Source organism: Doryrhamphus excisus, chromosome 8 (genome assembly GCF_030265055.1).
Source record: "Doryrhamphus excisus isolate RoL2022-K1 chromosome 8, RoL_Dexc_1.0, whole genome shotgun sequence".
Taxonomy (NCBI): domain Eukaryota; kingdom Metazoa; phylum Chordata; class Actinopteri; order Syngnathiformes; family Syngnathidae; genus Doryrhamphus; species Doryrhamphus excisus.
Window position 1 is genome coordinate 10,323,892 of NC_080473.1, and position 14,442 is coordinate 10,338,333.

The window sequence follows — 14,442 nt, forward strand, 5'->3', positions numbered from 1 at the left end:
TAAATCCATGTTTCAATTTCATTACTTCCATGTGGTGGTGGTTACAAATCTTGCATTAAAATACAATAAAGTGAAACAGTGTCTACTCCTTGGAAGTGGAACAATCAAATAATCCACTACAGTGCAACCTTGGTTAGAGTACGCCCCGGTTTGCATATGTTTCGGTTTATGTAAAAAATGTACACCAAAGTTTTGCCTCAGTTTGTGTATCCTGTCCCAGTTATCATACAAAAAGGTGAGTTCAACTCTGTTCATAACATATCTATGTTCTTTTTGGAATGAAAATCAGTGGTTGACTCTGCAGTTCTTTGCTAACGAACACATTTACGCCACAGTAGAGCCAACTATGTGTCAGGTGCCACGATTTTGTGTTAACATTTTTGGATGTCCAGAACAGAATAAATGTATTTGCATTATTTTTTTATGCGGGAAACTGATTCGGTTAGAGTACATTTCGGGTTTCATCTAACCGTTTGGAGATAGAGATTCATGCTCACTGAGGTTTGACTGTACTATTGTACAGATAGACAGAAATGAAAAGTAGTTCCGTTAGTGTTTTCTCTTGAAGGACACTGGGGATGAGAAACTATAAGTGGGTGGGAACATTGCTTTGATACCATTTGAATTAAATGGCACAGACTTCTCCTTCTTTCCTCTCTTTAAATCCATCCCATCACTGTCTGCCTGTCTTGTTCTTTCCCCCCTTTTTTTTAATCCTTTATCGTGACACTGAAGCACACTAATGAATCCATCCGGCTCTCCCGATGCTTGATCTGTCTTTGTTTTTTGCGCAGGAGGCGTATTCTGTGGCGAGACAGTTTAATCTGATCCCTCCGGTGTGTGAGCAGGCAGAGTACCACCTCTTCCAGAGGGAAAAAGTGGAAGTGCAACTGCCGGAACTTTATCACAAAATAGGCAAGGAGTCTTTTTTTCCCCTCATCATCTTGTCATATTTTTAACTTTTCACATATTATATGATAATGTATAATATTCTTGTGTCCCTTTCTGCCTCTTTCTTTCGAGACAGGAGTTGGAGCAATGACTTGGTCTCCACTGGCGTGTGGCATCATCACAGGAAAGTATGAGAATGGCATTCCGGAATCTTCCAGGGCCTCCATGAAGGTACCCGTGCCTCCATTTGATTAGGATTTAATTAGATATTAAGACTATAGTTGGACAAGAGAAGACAGGCAATGCCCAATGGGCACTTCATTTGATACACATACACAAACTAATAACATCCAACACAAGCTTCTAATGCTAAATTTGGATTGACAGGCGCAGAGAGCTGTTGATTTAACAGCGTATTTATTATCATGGTTGCGGTGTTGACTGCATTAGGCACATTGGGGTTTCTGGTCACCAGATGGCATACTTTCATTTAGCGATGTAATAAAATTAGAATACAGCAGATCCCTAATACAGTATAGTTTTTCCTGTTGGCTAAATTAGAACATGGTTTGATGGTGCCATCTGCTGGGGTGGAAGAATGCAGCTTTGAACCCAGCAGAAGGCACTGTCAATTCATTCAATAATTCCCAGCACCGGAAGATGCTTTGGCAAGAGTACTCGTTTTTTGGCTCGTTTTTTGCACTGTGTTGTCCATCACAAACTAGTCAGTTTACCCCAACCCCAAAATGAGCATCATATTTGTAACAGTTAATGTATACTCTTGTTCTCTTTCCTGTTAGTCGTATCAGTGGTTGAAGGAGAAAATAGTAAGTGATGATGGAAGAAAGCAGCAGGCTAAGCTGAAGGAGCTCAACCACATTGCAGAGAAGGTGGGCTGCACGCTGCCTCAACTGGCCGTAGGTAAGGACTTCTCAGACAGCTTTGACTGTTGGTGTTTAGAGATTTTTTTTTCACTTATATCTAACTCATGCTCTTTTTTTCTCCCCTTTGCAGCATGGTGTCTAAGGAATGAAGGTGTAAGTTCGGTCCTGCTAGGAACATCTAACCCTGAGCAGCTTACAGAGAACCTGGGGGCCATACAGGTAAGAACATGTATGATGAAAGTGAGTACAGCCATCACCTTTCAGCAACCATCTTAATCCATATTCTCAATACTTCTCATGCTGTAGAAACAGCACGATGGACAAATGTTTAAGTCTATCCACTTCTCAAGGGAGCCAAGGCTAGCCAAGGCTAAGCTTAGAAAATAAGACCATGACCAAAGAACAAAGACCGTGGCCATTATCTGGGGAATGAATCCATGAATCCCAGGCTAGTGATCGGAATTTCTATGCAATTATTACATTTTTAATACATTTAATACACTTTTCCTCACAAGGGTCGAGGGGGTGCTGTAGCCTATCTGTGACAGGCGGGGTACACAGTGGACTGGTCGCCAGCCAATCACAGGGCACATATAGACAAACAACCATTAACACTCACATTCATACCTATGGACAATTTGGAGTCGCCAATTAACCTAGCATATATTTGGAATGTGGGAGGAAACCGGAGTACCCGGAGAAAACCCACGCATTCACGGGGAGAACATGCAAAATCCAGGGTGGAATTGAACTCTTTGTATGAAAAAATAAGGGAAATATACAGCACTGGGCCTTTTCTCCCCGTATTTTTCCGCGAGACATATGTAAGTGTTATGGTTGGCAACTATGGTTGTGTTGTGGGTGTGTGTCACGGTTAGTAAGTGAGTGTATTGTATCTGTGGTCCTAATAAGTTTACATCCAAGTTTAATTCCCTTAGTATTATCTGTACTGCACCTCTGTGTAACTCTTATCTCAATGGTGTCTGTCTCCTATGTAGGTCCTTCCTAAGATGACGTCTCACGTGGTGTCAGAAATTGACCACATTCTGGGCAACAGGCCATACAGTAAGAAGGACTACCGCTCTTAAGTGCTGCTACAAACTTGCACACTGCAACTACGGACCTAATGGGCCATTTTTTCCCTCTTGGTTGGCCGCAGCCAACCTCAAGACCGGAGCGGACCCAAGCTGGCATTGCATGACCTCGTTGGTTTGCTCGGTTTTGCAAGGCTGAAATCGGGGGCAAATCTACTCAGCCTTTGTTGCAGATGCTTCTAGTTTAGCTTAGTGGCCTGTTATGGATTTAGATACCAAGAGTGAGCCTACTTTGCTTAATGGCAGCACAGCAGGAGCATTACAAGCAAAAAAAAGTGCCTTGCATGAGAGCAACTTGGAAGTATACAGTGGAAAGTTGTGAGCGTGACTCCTCCCACTCATACTCCCATATTACTTGTTCAGTTACCATCCGCCTGTTTTACTTTTTATCACAAATGTGACAACAAATGAAGCTAATTAACACCTGAGATGAGTTCAATAGCATCATGTAAGTTGCTATACCAATATGACCCCTTTTCTACTACCTATGAAATATATTAAGTAAAATTACACTGCACATACAAACAAATGATCAAATGCATGTTCTGAGTTTCCTCTTTTACAAAGCACATCATTCAATGAAGCCGATTGAAGAGGTTGTCTTTTGGCGAGATGGAAACGTCGCCCCCTGTGGTGAACCGAGGAACTACAGAATACACAGAGGCTAGAACAAAGTGGACACTTTTTCCTCCCGGTGCATTTCTTATTTTCTGCCTATCAATGCAACCTACATTGCTAAATGAATCAAGACAGCACAGCTCATATTCTCATAATAATTCTTAATGTCTGTAAAAAAAAGTATTGGTCTAGATTAGTCATATTTTCAGATATTTAATGTATATATCTGTACTGTAGAAAACTAGGGTATACCTTTGTAACATATTAACAGCTACCCAGAAGCCCTGCACAGGTTAGTATATGAATAAGATGTAAATAATTGTTTATTTGAGTTGCATTATTTAGTTGCTCATCCTCCTGTGGGTTTTGCGTAGATACAGGGAAATGTCTATTATAAAATAGCAACAGGACATTTTGTATTTTCATTTACCGCATATAGTTAGAAGTGGAATGTGACTATGAATCATCAATTCTGATCCTGGCCATTAATATCAGACTAAACCCTAGCGCTCAATAGAACTTTGTAATTTAATAGCATCAAAATGCAATATTTGACAAACATTCAATGTAAGTTAGTGGAATTTGTCAGTAGATTTTGAGGAACAAATGTTGGCCTGTCAATGTTTGTGTTTGTGTGACATTTTCACCACTCAACTGTGTGCCTTGACAAGAGGAGCAAATAATCAGGGATGTTTTTCAAAGTAAAAGTTCTTAAATGTGTTTAGGGAGGAATAAAGTCAGATGTGAAGACAGTAGATCCCTGAAAATAGTGGGAAAGCCTGCCCATTTGTGCTTTTTATCTAAATATAGGCCCTTGTTTTGCAGAAAAACCCACCTTGTCAGTAATGATTTAAAAATATTTGATAATAGCGGTCTTAAGTATACCGGAAGCAGTCAGAGCAATTCGTCTGCTCTTATTAGCAAAGAACAGCTTAACAAACAATACCAAGGACACGTGGTGCATAGCCCCGCCCACCTCTCTTGCTCACCATCATGGCGGACTTTCTGCTCCATAGCTGACTCGACTCGGTTCCATTCTTTTGTGGTGGAGTCTGCAGTCCTATTTAACTCACACAATATAACAGGTTCATCAACTCGAACCACTTACTCACAGCGTGATTAACACAAACATAAGGTACGTACCCAAACACGCTACAATACAGTAAATGTTGGTTTTTAAGATTTGAATGGCTGAGCGCGTGCGCTTGTACCTTGTACTTCCTGTTGGTGGCACTACATCCAAACAAAAAGAGCGGTAATGACGCTGAACGATGGATACTTTAACGAGAGGTGAACTGTAACAGCAATTTTTTAAGTTTAAAGGGGACCTATTTTGTTTTTCCCCACTTTTCTGACCTATAAATTTAGTTTAGAGTGTTGTATTATCGTGTTAGACGATGCCAAATGAGGCGAGTTAAAACTGGGGGTGGACTTCCTTATTTGGGTCATAATTAGGAAGTACTTTAGGCCAGTGACCAATCACAGCAGAGTGGGCCCGCCCGGAGGCGGGCCGTGTGTGGAATAAATTAAAACAGGCAGTACAGACAGGAGACCACAACTCAATACAGAGGGTCGAAAAATGAACATAATAGTTCCCCATTAAAGTGTCAGCTTGTGAAGCATGTTGTAAGGCTTCCAAGCATTTAGCTTGTTAGATTCCTGGCCTGAGTCAACGTCAAGTTAGCAAGAGGTTTTGGAAGGGGAGGAATGACTTTGTACTGCCGCCTAAATGCAGCACAATAAGTGTGTCAAAAATAGAAATCTCAATTACTTGCTTTTACCTAGTATTCACATGTGCTTTCAGAACGTACCCCCCACAGACAGCGGGGATCTACTGTAGTGAATGAACAGTTGGAATAACTGGTGGAGTTTCCATTCTTGTTTAAGATACAGAAAATCTCGGATCACATTTCAACATTTCTGGCAGAAAAACTGAGATGCTTTTTGCGTAGGTGACACACCAATGATAACAATGTGTAAATATGATGTGATCCTGAATAAACGCTATGCTAATGGAAACATTAGTACGTGTTGTTGGCTTTGTTTATTCTAAGTTGAGTATATTCACCATGTAAACACATGCCGATCAAATATCACTTGTCATGTTTATTGTTACAAAAAAGAGCAGACACCTGGAAGAAGACACTCCAGAAAATTGATCATGAATTTCATGAAAATGAAATGTGATATTTCCGCCTCCCATTTAACAGAACTCGAGTGAAAAACTATTTAACCCAACGCTGAATCATCATCATCCTCTTCTACTTGGAGCCAGTGGACAGCAGAGCAATCAGTCCAGAAGAAGCACTGATTGAAAGGATGTAGTTGCTGTGGAGTAAAAGGTGTGTTAACACGTTGTGCATATACATATAACACTACATATGAAAACTGTTGGGTACATACACAGTGGGGTTGAAGTTCTTGAGCAGGAAGAACGATGCGACGATGACAAGCACCAGGAAGAGAGTGTTGTTGTAGAAGATGGAGAAGGTGGTGGCCTCGTAGTCGGCCACCTCGTTCTTCTTCCACAGGATCCTAATCAAACACAAAATATAACATCAAACTCTTTAATTGCTGAATTAAAAAAGGTGACAGCCCAGTACTGATACGGTGCATATTTTTTTATTACCTCTCGTCTTTTTCCTTGCGGGACATTTTACGATTGTCGGCTTCTGACAACTTCCTGGTCACCTCCTTGGAAACGGCATCCTCGCGTTTCTGAGCAACTCTGTAGAAGAGTTGGGAAAAAATTTAAAGATGTTAAGAATTAAAGCTTGTGTCAGACTTCCTGAATCATTCTGCAAATGTTACATGACCGATTACATTTGAAGCATCACAGAACGTATAACTTGTGCATATAATAACCACCAAGCTATTGAACAATATGGGTTCGTTTAATGCACAGCAAAATTCCCCTGCACAAGGGAAAACCCTAATAATAAATGAAGAACAGTAGTACTAGTCTGTGTACATAATATATAAATATCGGGGGTGGCTTTGAGAAAAACTTGTGTTGAGAAAGGCTGCTCATCTTGTCTGATTCAATTATTTTTCAGGTTATTAGCTTAGCATTCTGTCACACACACACACACACGCAAATGTTAGCCACACATATGACTGTTCTTCAAAGTAGTTAAGCTCCACATGACAGATGATTGTTATTGTATGAAAAGAATTGCTGTATCCTGCAATAGTGCTAGCCAAAAACTTAACATACATTACAGTCTAAGAACAGAACTCAATTCATTCACAATGAACATTTCAATAACAAGATCATAGCAGCCATCCTATTCAAGAACAACAGTTTGCATCTTACTTGTGTTTGAGAACAAACTTGACGTTTTTGTAGGCGAAGGCCACCAGGTAGGTGCTGACCAGCGTCATCACAGCATACAGGACTGCAGACTGTACCAGATCCATGTGCCAAATCCTCCAAAAAAGCCCTAGAAGCAGAGACACCATCAAACATGAGAAACACCATTCAAGTTAATTATGTCCAGTAGCATGCGAACTGACATTAGCATGTGTAATTACTCGTGTTATCATACGTTAACTTCTGTAACTAGTAAAACACACGTATGACACAAAACGATACTAAAATTCAATATTTTTGCATGCATGATGACTTCCCTGAGTACAACAAATCAGGTTAGCAGGAGCTAACTACTCACAGATGGGGATGGCAGAAACAATGAGCGCATTTCCGTAAAATAGCGCGGTGGACTTCGCCGACAGGTTTCTACTGAAGTCCTGCAGGAGCAGGTCTTCTTCTGACTGCTGTTTGTTGCTGACTTTTGGGGCCATAACGGGGTTAGGAGTGTCCTACCGGCTAACTAACTCTCAGCAGCGGACAGAAGAGGACTGACACGTCGGTAGGAGAGCAGAAGAGGGACGCGTCAGCACTAATCCGGAAGTACACGACTATCTTCTTCGCGCATAGAAACTAGCCACAGCGTAGAACCAATATCGCCATCTAGTGAAAGAATAGGACCACTGCAGCAACATAGTAAAGAGTCCCCATGAATATGAATTAAAAAGAAACCATGTATATTTTGAAGTATATAATAGAATCTGACAGCACCAAAAAAGTTAAGATAATAAACAGGGAATAAAAATGTATACATATATCAAAGTGACTGTAAAAAAAACTACAGTACTTAAAATATCATAGTAGTGAGTTAGCATGACACAGCTAATTGTTTTCTCTTCTTGTTTGTCGTGCTTTTTGCCACATCATCTCTTATTATTACACTTACGTCAGCATCTTTTTAAATGAAAAAAGCCTTCATTCCAAGAGTACTTTCTCAGATTCTTCTCTTTTTATGTTGTAAAACGTACAAATTATCGGAGAAGTCTTTAATGCTCCTAGAGAAAAATAGTATCACTTTGCTTTTGGTTAAAGCCAGGCAAGGCAATATATTTAATATAATTAGGAAGTCACAATTTTGCATGTATATCATGCAAATGTTATCATTTTTGGGTCCAAAACACATCAACAAAATAATCTAAACTTGGGGTGAAGATAAAAGGACAGGGGAGTCCAAAGTGCGGCCCGGGTGCCATTGGCGGCATCTGACTTGTTTATTATTGACCTGCGCCACATTCTAGAAATACAATTAAAGACTAAAAACAGCAAAAAAACAAAAGCACAATGTGAAAAAATTTAAATGTTGATATTTACTAATACTAATATACTGATAAGGCTTTTAAAAAGATATATGATTTTTTTATGAAATATAAACTACATTAAAATATCAAGGAGCCTTTCTTTTTTCCTTTCTTTATAGAAATCTTACTTCATCAATCATGCTTTATATTCTGCCACATCAACTCTTATTATCACCCTTAAGTCAGCATCTTGGTATATGCGCTACTTCTGTATTATTTTTTAGAATAAATGCCTTCAGGGCTAAAAAAATAACTTTCTGGCTTGTATGCCACAGTTCATTCTCCATTTTTGTCTTCCTTCCTCCTCCTCCTTGCCATCCTATACTTCTCTTTTTATGTTGTAATACATACAAGCCAAAGGAGAAGTCATTACTAGACTTCCTCCACACTGCAAGGTTTACATTTCATCCACTAGAGGTCTCTATCAGCATGACACTCTATGAATAGCCAACCATTTTGTGCAGCACTACATGAATAGTGTGAATGAATTACTTACAAATGAATTTATAATGAATTACAATAATTTCTTCCAGTAAGCCCCTTGGTCACATGAGCACCTTTTCATCATCTGATTGCTTGATCAGAGCAAAACTGAAATGTATGTCTCTGGTGAGTAGATGTATTTTATATAAGTATATGGGTTATGTCTTGGTCATGTTATTAGATATTTATTCTCAACTGCTTCGGACGATGTTTGTACTCTTATTCACCAGGTCATGTCCAGCATTACATTTGGCTGAGTGTCAACTTTACAAGCACCGGTGCAAGTTAGTAGTTGTGTTATGGCGACCCACTCGTCTTCATAACACAACGCATACATTGAAAAGATCAGTATTAATAATTTATTGAGTACAAGTAGTAAGTAAATGGATCTAATCTATACAGGAGAAACTAAAAGCACATCTAAAAACTTCAAGGTAGGGCTTAACAAGAAGAAACTGATGTTTGAGTTGGTCACCTGTTCAGACACAGTCTCAAGTTCTTGTTTTTTAATGCACAAGATTAGACACATGCAATCCAGAAAATTATATGTAAATGTTACACTTGGGGGGCGGGGGGGGAGGGGTAATAAATTGACAATAAAAGCACAAATACTGCAGATTTCAGAAAACAACAAATGGAACGATACAGCACTCTACAAGAAGCAATGAAGTCTGCAAAATTAAATAATAAAAAAAATAACAATAATAATATTACAATGATAATAATAACAGGGGAAAACGACTGTGGCATGAACATGATTATAACTTGCAAAAAGGGGTAGGCATTTATAAGCTTTTGCTTCAGCCTACTCCTTTTGGGCTTGTGATCAGATAGTTGAACACAAATGTAAATAATGGAAAGTTATATTTTGATTGATGTAAGAAATGCACTGTAATGTTTCATATATTTGCCCAAATTAAAAAAAAAAAAGAGTGGAAGCTGCATAAACCCCTCCACAATGCAACCCAAACAAAAATCTTATGTTATGTGGAAAGTGAGGAATTATAGCATGATGATGCTTTGGGAGCAAACAACGCTTGCAGCCATATATACAGTATATTCATATCATGGCGTGATAAGCGGTCGTTGATATCAAACATACCAGTATGGCCTCACAGGAGCTCATTTTTCCCCTTGGACTTGTCATCCAATCATGTTATTTGCTGCTGGAGACCAGTTGAAAATAAGCACAGAGATATTTGACCTGCTGTTGCCCCCGCATCAGTTCTTAACCCCCTGCTGTGCTGCTCGCTTTCTTAACTCTGTTTGCAGCAGCAAGCAGAAGGCTATATGTGTGTGTGTGCGTGTGTGATGCATCCAGGCAGGTTTGCGTGATGTTCCTGTCTTTAAATGGGGTAGAGCTTAAGGATTAACTGTGCACTTCAGGGGTGCATGAAGGAGGAAACTAGAAAATGGGAGGAGGAAAAGATCCCAAATGTGCTGCCAACACAACGCCAGGATGGCTCACTCACTCATGTAGATTACTTTGGCACACACTGACACACACACACACACACACACACACACACAGACCCGACACCTTCAGCATGGTCTGCCTGGCAATGTTGTGACTGTAGCCTGCAGTATGAGCATGACAGTTCTCTTAAGTAGAGCCCTTGTTTTCCCATTCAATGACTTTGTGACACTTGCCTAAAGCTAAGCTGTGGGAGACCTACTTTACATCTGCATGCCACATAAACATGGTGTGTGTGTGTGTATCAAGAATTCTGTGTAAAAATATCAGTGGTGTGAGATTAGTTTCACCAGTGAACTCAAACCACTGTTTGTATTTCCACAAAAATTCTTTCCATAGGAAATCATGCAAATACTAATATACTAATACTGATAGTAATACTACTCCTCTGGCGTTACAAGATCGGTACTGGCCTCAGTATTACATAGAGCACGAATTGCACAACTCATCCAGACCAAAAGTAACAATAATTTTACTTTACACAACTAAAAACCTGAACAAAAGATGGTTGATCAACAATCACTTTATTCAAACAAACAACCACACCATAACATCCCTTTTCCTGGCTCATCCAATCAGTACTCTGGATACATTCACAGACTCAGAGACTATAAAAAAGTAGAAATTGGACAACTAAATTTAGCGTGGCCATGACCTAAAGTAAAAAACTTTGAGTTTTGGCCCATCTGCGCAATTGAGTTTGACACCCCTGTAATGATGCATGCCCTAATAATATGCACGGACCTTGCTATATTTTAGTACCAACAGAGATGATGTTGACCGGCCAACAGAAGCAAAAAGAAGTGAGCTGTAGCTTTAAGAGGGTTTTAAACTTGAATTTGCGACATGCCATTTTGCACATTAACTCATATTTAGTCTCCAAGCTGGATTGAAAAAAATGTCAGTTTTCTACAACACATCGCTTTCTTCTCCCTATTAAAGCTGAGAGGGCGCTAATGGAGACCATGACTGTGACTTTTCTCATGAAATGTGACTATAACTACATCAGAGCTAATGTACTTGAAACAGCAGTTTAAGAGGGCCTAAAATAACTTTATATTGCTCCATAACAGAGCACATTCGCACAAGATTGCATGCTTTAAAATAAGTCAGTGGAATTTATTTGTATTTAGTTGAACTTACAAAGTGTGTTGCAGACAAAAATGTTGCAGACAAAAAAAGAATGTGACAAAGTATCAAATAAAATTGACATGGAACTGATGGAATCTATTTATCTGGTTAGACCAGTGGTGCCCAAAGTGCGACCCGAGGGCTATTTGCGCCTCATGGCTTTGTTTTAATTGGACCACGATGCATTGTAGAAATAAAATTAAACAAAAAAAACAGCAAAAATATAGAAAGATAAAACAAATAGAGTGAAAGTATAGTGTTCCTTTGCTCTATCGTACAAAGTTCACCTTTTCCGGAGCCTGGCCCTTTAAGAAGAATTGCATTGAAGTTGAGTGTCTTTCTCTTGCCTCCGTCGTTTGTCTGCACTGCCCATTGTCTTCCGCGTTCAGTGGTCTCAATGGTCTCGCTCTGCATGCCGTCTATCGTCAACAGAGCCTGTTGTGTTGTTGCATGGATGTTTCAGATCGTGGGTTGGAAACCGCCCATACACATGGCTATATCACTATAGCTCCAAAAGGCCTCCACCATCCCAGTGCCTGTAGATGTGGCATGATGCCGTTCACTGGACTAACAATACTGGCCTTTTTTGGGTCCTTTATATAGGCCTCCAAAACCATTCATTCATTCATTTTCTACCGCTTATCTTCACAATGGAGTGCTGGAGCCTATCCCAGCTGTCGTTGGGCGAGAGGTGGGGTACACCCTGGACTGGTGGCCAGCCAATCACAGGGCACATATAGACAAACAACCATTCACACTCACATTCATACCTATGGACAATTTGGAGTCGCCAATTAACCCAGCATTTTCTCCCCGGAGAAAACCCACGCATGCACTGGCTGAGAATGGAATTGAACTCAGGTCTCCTAGCTGTGAGGCCTGCGAGCTAACCACTCGACCGCCGTGCAACCCCTCCAAATCCAATTCTTCGTCCACTTTTGCAGAAACCAACCCATATGCAAAGAACCGTAACAACATGACAACTCATCATTAGCTCAACGACCCGAGCACTAAGTCAACAATAAATCCACAAGGTATAATCATAACCCTCCTACAAGTAGAAATAGACATACATTTCTTTCCACAGAGAAAGATGAACATTTTGTATTATTAGGATATATTATTATTTATTAGTAATATAAAATCAGTATGTGGATCAAGAAGATACGCTGTGGCAACTCCATAAAGAAAACACCAAAAGAAACAAACATTACAACGAAGAACATCACATAAAATGTGATTAAATGCTAAAATTTAGAAAAAAATGAGAATACGTCAATGATGTACAACATTTGGGGACGTTCCACTCTCGGAATTTTTGGGAATGGTTATATTTAACACCTAAGTCATCCTCCATGAACCACTAATAATACCATTTCCACCTTTTAACAGAGGGAGGGCTACTCTTCCCTTTAAAATGTCACCACTAGGTCTGTAATTATCATCACTCCAATGGCGCCATGAAGGTACATCTACCATCAAATGTATGTGATCTTTTTACAGCTTCTACATTTAAGAGAAACCCCCCCACACACATTTGTATCTTCTTTGTTCCCTGTGATTTATGATTCCCCCCTTCTTTAGCACAAAGGCCCAGAGGAGTACGTAATCTGCTGTAGACCAGGGTGCTTGTAGTCGGGGGTCTTATTAGAAAGAAGTGAAATAGGTGTCCCTTAAAAGGACATGTGTTTACACTTTATGCCCACTTAGACCATAAAACATTTCCTTGCCTTCAGGCTGTGTGAGTGTGTGTGTGTGTTTGCGCATGCTGCACACACATGTGATCATGAGACCACAAAGAACAACTTAAGTCTGCAGTCACACGTAAAACACATACTGATAATAAAACACCCTAGAAAGTCACATTCCATTGTAATCCAATGGTAGCTTTGTGGATTCAAATGACAAAAATCAATTCCGTTAGTGCTTCTGTCCCCCCACCCCCACCCCCACCCCGAATTGGTGTGACTCATACCGTACGTGTGTAGGTGTAGACATTATTTATCAGGTCAGCCAGACCCGGGCGTTGAGATTCATAACTATCCGGATTGCGATGACACAGGCTCAGCTTCCCGAAAAGTTATGGTGACCCTCCAGGCAGAGCTGAGTCCCAAAACAAACTCACACGTGGTTTCCATTCCTTCAGCCCGATAAACCACAGATATCACTGTGTATTTTTACAACAACCGCTAGATAAGAATGGGCTGATGTCTTTTGCTATGCGCATGTGTCCGCTAAGACACTACACAGTCCTTTACTTCTTAGATGAATTACATAAGTATATAAATAATATTTCACTTTTTACCTGAGCTACTGTTACTATAACATGACTCTACTTCATCTATCACCTTCAGGTCACTGGTGTGTGTGAGTGACAGGAAGAAAAGCTCTGACCTTCTACAGAATTCAACATTAATAGACGACCCAGAAAATACAATAACTAAGGCACGGCCACTTTATTATTCATCACATTCACCAGAAAGTTTCATCAATATTTTTTGCATAATGCTAGTCACAGAGACAAAAAAAAACAACAAACAAACAATTTTTTTTGGCTTGGCGACGGTAATACCGCTTGCACGGAGAGTGTGTGTGTTTCTCGACAATGTGTGGCGACATAAGGGCTAACCTGCTGCCAACTTGCTTTGCATCAGCAGCAGAACGGGAGCGGAGAATGTTGACATTTTGGCAGAGGACCGTTTGGCATCTCAAAGGTCACTGCTGTGGATTTTTGGTGCAGTGTGTGCGTGTGTTTTTGTGTACACTTGCCTGCCAAAAGCTTTTAAAGTGTGTGCCTTTCTTGTCGATTCTGTGTGAAAAAAGCAACAGTGAGCGATAAACAAAAGGTGCAGGAAGTGCTGGACACAGCACAAACAAAATAGTAGGAGTCCCCCCCCCCACACTAAAAAACACATACATAAGACTTGATGCTAGTATCTTTTATAAAATAGTGTATCATACTGGTGCATGATTAGCATGGATATTGTTTATTTGCTTACCACAATGAATAGCAATAACAAGTAAGTAACAAATAAGAAATAATGTAAGTATAGTATAGTAAGTATAAAGAATGGGGTGGAGGACACAACCCTGTGGGGTGCCCCTATTGTGGTGAGTTAAGTTGCTGAAACATTCATTCATTCATTCATTTTCTACCGCTTTTTCCTCACGAGGGTCGCGGGGGTGCTGGACCCTATCC

At 40.1% G+C, this 14,442-nt stretch overlaps 2 protein-coding genes across 4 annotated transcripts in view; one reads left to right on the forward strand and one right to left on the reverse strand.

Annotated features, from left to right (window-relative positions):
- Positions 1-6,310, forward strand: part of kcnab1a (potassium voltage-gated channel subfamily A regulatory beta subunit 1a) — a 68,681-nt gene extending 62,371 nt beyond the window's left edge. For 2 of the 3 annotated variants that reach the window (XM_058079718.1, XM_058079720.1), the window contains exons 10-14: positions 795-915; positions 1,028-1,122; positions 1,692-1,812; positions 1,906-1,994; positions 2,774-6,309. In XM_058079718.1, the coding sequence (XP_057935701.1) occupies positions 795-915; positions 1,028-1,122; positions 1,692-1,812; positions 1,906-1,994; positions 2,774-2,863 (516 nt within the window). In that variant the 3' untranslated portion in view covers positions 2,864-6,309. Of the gene's footprint in view, positions 1-794; positions 916-1,027; positions 1,123-1,691; positions 1,813-1,905; positions 1,995-2,773 lie in introns of all 3 variants that reach the window. The other variant, XM_058079719.1, reaches the window with a different exon arrangement.
- Positions 5,574-7,381, reverse strand: ssr3 (signal sequence receptor, gamma). Its single transcript, XM_058079721.1, has 5 exons — positions 7,159-7,381; positions 6,804-6,930; positions 6,117-6,215; positions 5,891-6,022; positions 5,574-5,815 (listed from the first exon to the last, which is right to left on the reverse strand). The coding sequence occupies exons 1-5, from the start codon at positions 7,289-7,291 to the stop codon at positions 5,749-5,751; spliced, it is 558 nt and encodes a 185-aa protein (XP_057935704.1). The 5' UTR covers positions 7,292-7,381; the 3' UTR covers positions 5,574-5,748.
- Positions 7,382-14,442: the final 7,061 nt, after the last annotated feature.